Source organism: Sardina pilchardus, chromosome 3 (genome assembly GCF_963854185.1).
Source record: "Sardina pilchardus chromosome 3, fSarPil1.1, whole genome shotgun sequence".
In the NCBI taxonomy this organism is placed as follows: domain Eukaryota; kingdom Metazoa; phylum Chordata; class Actinopteri; order Clupeiformes; family Clupeidae; genus Sardina; species Sardina pilchardus.
Window position 1 is genome coordinate 14,622,415 of NC_084996.1, and position 10,327 is coordinate 14,632,741.

General features: G+C 38.0%; 1 protein-coding gene across 1 annotated transcript in view; it reads right to left on the reverse strand.

The window, feature by feature from the left end:
• The window catches only part of LOC134077598 (uncharacterized), a 33,561-nt gene extending 25,461 nt beyond the window's left edge, over nt 1-8,100 (reverse strand). The window contains exon 1 of the mRNA XM_062533301.1: nt 2,820-8,100. Coding sequence (XP_062389285.1) covers nt 2,820-8,100 — 5,281 coding nt within the window. The remainder of the gene's footprint in view (nt 1-2,819) is intronic.
• Between the last annotated feature and the right edge of the window lie 2,227 nt (nt 8,101-10,327).

Consider the following 10,327-nt stretch of genomic DNA (forward strand, 5'->3'; position numbering starts at 1 on the left):
AGATTATTATTAGGGCCCGAGCACCGAGGTGCGGCCGCTGTAGCAGCGGCTGCACCGTAGGTGCAAGGCCCTATTGTTTTTGCTCAGATTATTCTTATTATTCTTATTATTCTCTTTTCCTCTTAGCCCGTGCGACCCTTTTTCACCAACTTGGCATGCTCCAAAACTCTTGTAATTTGGCAGCTACATGTGAAATTACAGTCGCTACTCAGAGACAGAGCTCTGGCCTAGGGTGTGGCTCAGGGACTCTATAGCGCCACCTATTGAGCTGTCTGTTGTGGTTGACACATACATGCACGAAAATAAACCAAATTTGGTGGGCATGTGTGTTTTATTAATCTAAACAACTTTTACATTTACACTCTATAGTAAATATTAGAAGAATTTGAGTTATGATTATCTTTATGAATTTTGCACATCATGTATTTTGAAACACTTCTCCTAGACATTTTATCGAAATCATGTCATATAAGCACTAAAATGATCTTGAGGGGTTGCCCGAGAGGAATTGCGAACAGATTTTTGAATTTTTGAAGTATATTGAAATGGCGAAGGTTTGAATTATGGCGTTTTATTAAGAAACAGGAAGTTGGTGTTATAGGCAGAAAAAAGGTTATGAATTGGATGTAATTTGGCAGCTAAATGTGGAATTGCTTCTGCTAGTCAGAGACAGAGCTCTGGCCTAAGGTGTGGCTTCGGGACTCTATAGCGCCACCTAGCAGCATGTTATCTGTTGTGGTTGACACAAACATTCATGAAAATGAACCAAATTTGGTGGACTTGGGTGTTATAGCTACTACTAGTCAGAGACGGAGCTTTGGCCTAGGGTGTGGCTTAGGAACTCTATAGCGCCACCTAGCACATTGTCTGTTGTGGTTGACACATACATTGATGAAAATGAACCAAATTTGGTGGTTTTGTGTGTTATTGCTGCCGCTACTGAAAGATAGAGCTCTGGCTTAGGGTGTGGCTTAAGAACTTTTCAGCGCCACCTAGTGTGTTGTCTGTTGTGGTTGACGTGTACATTCATGAAAATGAACCAATTTTGGTGGGCTTCTTTGTTATTGATATCGCTAGTCAGAGACGGAGCTCAGGCCTAGGGTGTGGCTTGGGGATTCTATAGTGCCACCTACTGCACAGACACAGCATTGCAACCTACATAGTTTGTGAAAGGTCACCTAGTGAGTATTACTGTTACAATGTAAAACACCACACAACAAATAACAAACACATTATGTACCATTATGTACATTTGCAAGTGATGTTGAACAGATTTTTGAGGTGATTTTTTTGAGGTGCTTTTTGAAGGATGGCAGTGAGTCAGCATTGCGGATAGCCAGGGGGATGCAATTCCAGAGGGTAGGGGCGGCGATGGTATAAGCTCTGTCCCCTATGGTGTGATATTTGGTCCTGGTGGTGAGGGTGAGAGTGTTGGCAGCAGAGTATTGGTACACTGGGGGTGAATGGGGCAATGGAGGAGATCTGTCAGGTATGAAGGGGCAAGGTTGTTTAAGGCTTTGTAGGTGGTGAGAAGAATCTCAAGTTGGTCAAGAAGAAACTATTAAGAAAAGATGATGTGTGTGTGTAATGATTTCATTTGGGTTATACTGTAGGGGTGTATGTGTGCAAACTTGGGATGACAGAATGGAAATGAGTCAAGAAAGACAGTGTGCTGCAAAGTAAAAGTTAAAGACAAGATCAGGTTATATATTGTAGGTGTGTATGCATGTAGGGCAGTGGTGGTAAAAAGGCCAACAGATGATAAATCAACTTGAGGATGACAGAAGGCAAGACAGTTCTTTAACTCATTGAATGTGTGTGTGCCAAGGATGCATGTAATCATAGAAAGTGTATTTGTGGTAAGACATAGATACAAGGTCACTTAGAAATATTGGATGACAGATAAAAACACTGTTATAGGTCAGCCAATTAATTTGCACAGACATATAAGAAGTCAGTGTCTTGCAGTATATCAACATAATACATTGGAATACAGTAGTTATTGATAGTGGGCGTTAGGGATATTATGTGCGTGTGGTAATGTGTATAGAGATCTATTAGTCTTGTTTTTATATGTGGTGGCTTTGAGCAAGGACACTGCAGGGAGTTGAACCCCATTCCACAAATGTGAAAGTACCACTACCAGTATCTTTTGCTTTTTTAGCCATTGGGGAAAGCAAAACATGAATGCAACATCATGATGGTAAGAAGTGTTGTGGGTGTTACATGTGTTTAGATGTAGGCTTGGGGTAAGGTAAAGGATATGTGTGGCGGAATGTTCTAATAAGAATAATGCTGTATCCATTGGCCATGATGATGCATTTATGTTAAAGCGAACCCTTGGTGTAACTAAACTAACATGTAATAGAGGCTAATAATCTACAGTACATCATATCAACTGATGGTTGACAGAGCAAAATGGATTGTTAAGCAAAACTATATTGTGTATATTTTTGTGCTGTGCAATACAAAGTTATTTTTGCGATTAAACTGGGGACTGACTATGGCAGACCCAGTTCCCATCCTCACAAAAAAGCTTGGTTGGAATGGTATGTAATATCTAGAATGCAGTTGACTCACACAATCATGATTTATTAGTTAAGTTTGCCTATATCAACGTGTAGAGACAGAGACACCGATGACACACAGGTGTGACACCTGTTGTACCTGCTGACGTTTCCATGGTCATGGACACGCAACAGGCACAGGGAAGATGCAATACAAACTCCTTAGTAGTTTGTGCATAGTCTACATATAAGCTGGGACAAAACCAGTCAAAAGTAGTGACATGCAATATCTTTATCAATGTGTAACAGTACATAAAATAGCTTCATGAGCTGAAAAATATAAAGGCATCACTTGTGTGTGTATTTTATATGTGGATGTGTTTTTGATATACACATGGTCTATTAATGTACCAGCTTCTGTGGTTGATCCTGAAACCAGTTGGGTGTAATTATTGGTTTCCATGAACTTAATGTGCTCATTAGGTTTGTTTACATCTACATTGAAATCTCCCAACAAAATGATGTTATCACTCAACACTGTCAACGCATCCATCAAGTGTTTGAGATGTTTTTGGAAGATACGCAAATTATATGATGGAGGTCTGTAGATGACCACTAACAAAAGTTCAGGGTTTTTCATTTGTAGAACTATACATTCCAAATTACAAACAGGAAAAGTAGGAAACTGATACAATCTGGCAGAGTGCACATACATCCCAACTCCACCATGTTGTTGTGTGGCCAGGGCATGAAATTCACGACTAGAATGAGCATATGACAATCGTCTTGGTTTGTGATGAAAAGAGTATTCTGTTATGGAAAATCTTTCAGGACTACAGGAGTCACCTAGCCATGTTTCTGTCACTGCGACACAATCAGGATGTAATGATGCAACAATTGTTTGTAAGTCTTGAAAATGTGCTTGTAAACTTTGTACATTTAAAAGATAAATGGAAAAGCAGTTAGACATAGGTTTTTCAAGGGTGTTTTCACACAAAAACTTTGGCATGCTTGCAATATGTTGGGATATGTGCTGATTACAATAAATAGCTTTTTCAGTAAAATCACTGATGATCAGACCATCAAGAGAGGTGACTCTACTCAAAGCTACATATGCCTGTCCAGGTGCAAATATTTTGTGCAAAGAAACCACTGCCTTTGCGAGTGTTAAACCTTGGACTTTATGTACAGTTATTGCCCATGCTAGTCTCAATGGGAATTGCCGACGCAATCCACCTTTGTAATCAACTCGTTCTTCTTCGAGGAAAATAGGTGTAGCCATTTGTAATTGTGAGTTATCTGAAATGTATTGTTTACGTCTCTTTATACCTATGTCATCATCATCAAATTTAACATATACAGAGGTAGGGAATTGACTTCCAGGCTGTATAGCTACATGCACCACTGAACCACACACACCATTAACTAAACCATCTGATACATCAATGTTTTTAATCAACATAACACGTGCCCCTTCACCTATGCATAACTCATCCAATAAGTTTGTCTGACGTACTGAACTATGTTGCCCTTGTTTCAACATTGTCTTCCCTGTTTTGTGGTTTTTAACATAGTCTTGAGCTTTAATAGAAACATATTCCTTACAATTTTGACATAACTGTTGCAAGTTATATTCCTGTACTTGAGAGTTTGTAGAGAATATATGCAGAGCTGGACTTTCCTCGCCTGTTTCACGACTTTGTAAAAGTGCAATGTCTTCTTGAAGAACAGCATTTGTCTTAACTCGTGTGCGCAAACGATTCAACAGTTCTGCAAACTGTGTATTTTTTTGACGAACAACAGTATGTAGTTCAACAACAGAAAAAAGGCTATTCCAGAAATTAACATTTGATGTGTCCATATGTAATGGTGTACCTCTAACTGGACTTAACTGAAATAGGTCTCCTACAGCAATCACGCTAACATTCCCAAATGGGTACGAAGTACCAGATTGTTTTATTTGTCTGAGTCTACCGTGTACATAAGCTAATAGTTTATGGTCAACCATGGACACCTCATCAATGACCAACAACTTTACACTGCCTAGAGTTGCTCTTAGTGTATTAAGTTTTTCCTCACCAAGGGGAGTGTATGGCAATTTTACATCTGTCCCTATGCAAAATGCACTGTGAATGGTTGTGGCTTTTAAATTATAGGCAGCTATACCTGTGGGAGCAGTTAGTAAAACACACAAATCATCTGGATTTTTGTTTTGTTGACACAGAATACGATTGCATTCATACTGAATTGCTTTGATCAAATGAGTTTTCCCAGTGCCTGCTCCACCTGTGATGAACACATGAAAAGGTGGCGGTTGTTTTCCCTGCACTTTCTCTAAACACCATTGACGTATCCTGTAAAATATGGACAGCTGTGTTGTATTCAGTGACCTAATTAATGCTAAACCCTCAGCCCTACCTAAGGATTTTTTTTGGTTTTCAAAAAGAAAGTGTGGTGAAGAGTTATTTTCCAAGTCTGGAATGGAATCTACTGGGTCATTTACTCTGTCCTCCTGATTTTTACTTTCCAATTGACATTCTAACCTGTCAATTTCTTGTTCAGGACATAGTTGACCCCACGCATCTTCTACAACAGCATGTTCTAGTTGTTGCTCAGCTGACTGCAATATCTCCATATCCACTTCAAATTGACTTCTGATTTGATCTACCAGAGTTTTAACAGATGTTAGTATGCCATCAGAAAGAGACACATGACCAAGTTTGTAAAATTCCTCAAAGCTGTTAAATCCTGGTGGTTTCAATTGTATGTCTTGTCTATATGGTAGAAAAAGTTGTAGACTGGTTTGGTGGAAAAGTTCTGGACTTTTGGTTTCTGAGAAACTTGCATAACGTATAACAGCAGGTTTTGAACGAGTTCTACGGACAACATAACCCAAATCATTTTTTAACTGCACTTTGTTTCTACATTTTTCAGTCGTACAAAGAACCCTATACTCAGATGCAAATGTTGCTAAAGGCATATCCTGAAATAGCTTGTCATCAGGCCTACTTTTATACCTGTCTATGATGCTCGTCATCCACATATCATTAGTTGACACAGGTCCAGTATCAGCTCGTGATTGAAGTACAGCTAGAGGCAGACTCATTTTGACAACATTGTCACCAGTGGGAATGAACATAACTTTACGTGAACATTCCTTCAAATGCATATTTGTTAATCGATAAACTGCCTCCTGCGCACTTATGTCACGATTATGCAAGTACACACTGCCTATCTTCTTAAGTGCACTTTTTGCATCAAGGTTACGTTCTTTTTTTGCTTCCCTTTGGGCATTACTTAGGAGCAACCCCATCTCTCTTTCTGCCTTAGATATGTAAGATATTATGTACACAATACAAGCGTATGCATCCACAACATACTGAATATCCATATTGGCATTCCAGCATTTCAAAAGGGACTTATTGTACTGATTTACCCACACATGTTGTGGTTGCCTTTTCAAAACAACTTGAGTTTTGTTTCCATGAACTGCATATGCTGTTTCAAATATGTCTTGGGTTATGCCTAAAGAGTCAAATAATGAATCAGTTGAGCTGAAGTTGTTATTAGTATTTTCTATAGCATCTTTAACAGACGATAAAATCTCTTGGGCTCTTTTTTTCTCCATTTCACATGAATTATTAATAGGACAGTCACAATTGATAGATGCGTCACATTGACAGCTTTTGTTTGCAACAACATTGCTAAGGCATTGACATACATCAGGTTGCTGGCATTTGCATGTCTTGATGTCCATATCTTCATCCTTTTTATGGGTGATAAAAGTACGTGCAGAAGGTGGTTTTGGGAAATTAAATCTACAAGTTGTGCCTTTCTTTTTACAAGTCTTTGAATGCTTCTTGCTATGCTGTTGGACAGCTGATGCGGTTTCATATAACTTTGTATCCTCAGAATCTAACTCACATGTAACATAATTGTCAATAAAAGCAGCAACATCCTCATCTGACTCTTTGTCTATCTGAGGGGCATTCTCAATCCAAAACAGACAATGAACATGTGGGGATCCACGTTGTTGGAACTCAACTCTATAAAAGTAATCCACAATTTTACCAATTGGATTTGCTGGTGACATAAGCACACCTTTCAAAAAGCAATGCCATCTGTGGTCAAACATTCGAGCTGCAGTGACTGGATTTTGGCGCAATAACTCACACTTGTCTGCCCATTGCAAATCCTCAAGAGTTTCATGCCTGCCTTCTTGTAGCAAAAGTGTTGACAACAAATTTGTCCATCGCATATCAGCAGATGAAAACGAACAGAACCAAGTTGGAATACCTAATTGGCGAATCAATGCAAACAAATCCTTTTGCGCAGCCTGCCAGAAAGCAGGGGTACCACGAATGGGTTTTAAAAACCTATAACCCTCATCGTTTTGAAGCAGAGACTGTAAACTTCCCTCATCTTTCAACAGATTAGAATCAACAGTTGCTGGATTCTTGTGTTGTTTTCCTTTTCTTAATGCTATGGACACATTAGATACTACTTGTTGTATCTCAGATAAATACTGAGCATAAAAAATATACTCAACATTTTTAGCAAACCTGGTATCTGCATTTAAAACTCTCATGTTGAAATATCTGGACAAAGTTATTTGTGATTGCCTTTTGTCATGGTAAGTATGTAATCCATTTGGAAACAACGCAGGGAAACATTTTGCTTCATTAGCTTTGTCCATCAACATTTTAATGGGACTGTTACCTTCACCTGGCGCTAGATGCAAAATTCTATCTAAGTAATGATCCAAAACCTCTTGCCCAATGTCCACTGGCTGCAAACATGTATCCATAAACATACAATATTGCTGTCTATCATGAAGTAACTCGTCCTCAGTCCCCTCATTGTCTGATGCTTGATCTATTTGAACATCGTTATGCGTTTGTTGTGCAAACACATTTACCCAATCATTATTAAAATCAATGTCTGAATAATATTTATTGTTCTCTTTCAAAAACTTAAATGCATTTAATACATTTGTTGAATTCACAAACTCATATTTGTAATGTCCTTTATATGTTAATTTCCTTTTCAATTTAACCGGTAAAAGTGAATTTTCCACATCAGCTCTTGGCAAAACTTTTGTGGTCTCAACTATGTTTGCAGGGACACAAGTTACTGGGCCATGCACACCATTTTGCCCTCCTTTGGGTAATGCCAACAGTTTCATGAAAGGGATATGTAAAGCAACTAAATGTTGTTCTAAGGAATTTAAAGTACTCAACTCACTAGGAACATTTGAAAGAGCCATGTTATTTTGCACACTTTCAACAGGAATTTGGCCTTTGTTTAATTTACAATGACAAGTATGACATATCCACAATTCACACCTAGGTGTATTTTTCCATTTACAATCCACACGACAAGAAGCATTGCAAATGTGCAAATAATCTTTGGTTATGCATTTTGCAGCAACATCTTGTGCACATGGAGACTTGATATATGTTTTTTCATTGCAATGCCTCACCTGATCTTTAAAAAGCAATCGATGACACACACAACACACATAACTTGGTCCATCTTTCACTTTATCCAAAAAATGTAACATTACAGAATTGAATTTTTGCTGCTCTAGCATGTGTTTGACTTTTCTCTTCTTATTTTCAACATACAAATACTGCTTCAATTCTTTATTTGAAGCATATTTCAACATACTTGCATTTTTCTTAGTATTTCTATGCAACTCATTTCTTTCATACTTTTGTTTACTTGCCATTTTCAATCTAGCCCGGAACTGTGTATTTTCATCATACTTTTGTATACTTGCCATTTTCAATCTAGCCCGGAACTGTGTATTTTCATCATACTTTTGTATACTTGCCATTTTCTTTCTAGCCCGAAATTGTGCATTTTCCTCATATTTTTGCTTACTTGCCATTTTCACTCTAGACTGAAACTCTGCATTGTCTTCATACTTTTGTTTACTTGCTGTTTTCATTCTAGCCCGAAAGTGTGCATTTTCTTTATATTTATGCATACTTGATTTCCTTTTCTCAAGTCTGTATTGTGTATCTTCATGGTATTTCTTAAGATTTGCTTTTCTTGTTGACTCATTAATAACACGCCTTACCTGTACATTGTGCTGGTATCTCTTTAAAACCGATTGTTTTTTGCATGTTCTGTATTGTTCATTTAATGCATATTTCAGGTTAGCTTGCTCTAATTTCTTCAACCTTGCATCAGAATTAACATGGTACTTCTTACGCATATTTCTCTTCACACGATTTCTGTATTGCTCATTACTTTGATATTTAACCTTTTTTGGAGAAATAAGCTTATTTTCTAATGATGACATCAATTGTGATACTTGATCAATACTGCTACCTTCATCTATCAACACCTCACAAGACATTTCTTCAAAAGAACGTTTTATTCCACGTGTAACACATCCTATCTTAATCAAGTTCACTTCATTCTGGCAAGCCATAACACACCCTTCCCTGTTGTCAGTTTTAATACAAATTACCACACCATACTGCATATTTGAATGATTAAGATATATCCCGCCTTCAGTTTTTGTCCCACCAAAACAGCTATATGCAACCCACATTTTGCCATTAAAAATATGAATTGGCACTTGCAATAAATCACACATCAGTTGTATCTCAAGTCTGGTTACTTCAGTTTTGACATAATTCATTCTAGACGTATTAATATATTCAACTACACTGTTGTACGTTCCCTTTAATAATGTATGGCATAACGTGGGATGATCTTTCATATATTTGACAACAGCAAGGCGCACTTTTCTATGATTTGCTTGAGTACCACTCAAAACATGACTGATTGCTCTGAAAAACCCATTGCCATCTGAAGTCATGGCCTTAATGTCACAAGGATTGCCTAAAGGTGAGCTTGAAACTAACCTAGAAGGTATACCCTTCTGTTTGTTATGCTCAAGCTTAAGTCTTTCACACAAACGTTCTATAATCACTGAACTTATAGGGTTAAACTCTTCATCATTTAATGGTTTTATCACATCAACATTCATGTCTATTTCTTCATCTCCTTCCACTTTTTTTGCAATCTTTACAGTACTGTGCACCTTTCCAACATATTCATTTTCTGAACGTAACCCTACAGTATCATGTTGCATATGTTGAACACTGCTGTTAGATTCCACAACACACTTGTTATTGCTTATCTCAACAACATCCTGAGGCACCTCAGCCTCAAACCATTCACTCTGTCTGTCTGTTTTAACAACATAGTGTTTGTCAACAGCATCAAAAACATTTCCATCATGTATCGTGATATGTCCTTTCTCAGACACTGGTACTAGTAAACATCCTGGACGTGCATTGAAAGTCATTGAATTTGCAGACAATTCACTGATGCACTCCACATCATCTTCAGACAAAGATAGATCATTATCAGAAACTACATGACTCTCTTTGCCGATTACAGATAATTTAGGCGTAAAACTGGATGGGACATCGTCAAGACCATCCCTACTTGCAACATGAACAGAATCAACAACATCATAGTGACAACCTCTAAAATGGTCCAGGTAAATGCCTGGAGTCAACTCTGTACTGTTCTGGCATCTGAATTTCAACCACTGCTTATTACTAAATGTGTATATATCCACGTTCAAAAACTGAGCCATCATGTGCATTTCAACCTCCGTTGCCCATGAGCCTAAGTTAGCCATTCCTGTACGTGTAATGTAATCTGCAACTGAACGTGACCCTCTATCCAGAATACACTGATCTTCATGTGCCAGCATATATTTTAATACACTCTCCCGCAGAATTGCGTGGTGATTCTGTGACCCACTTATGGAGTAACTAACACCACGAAAA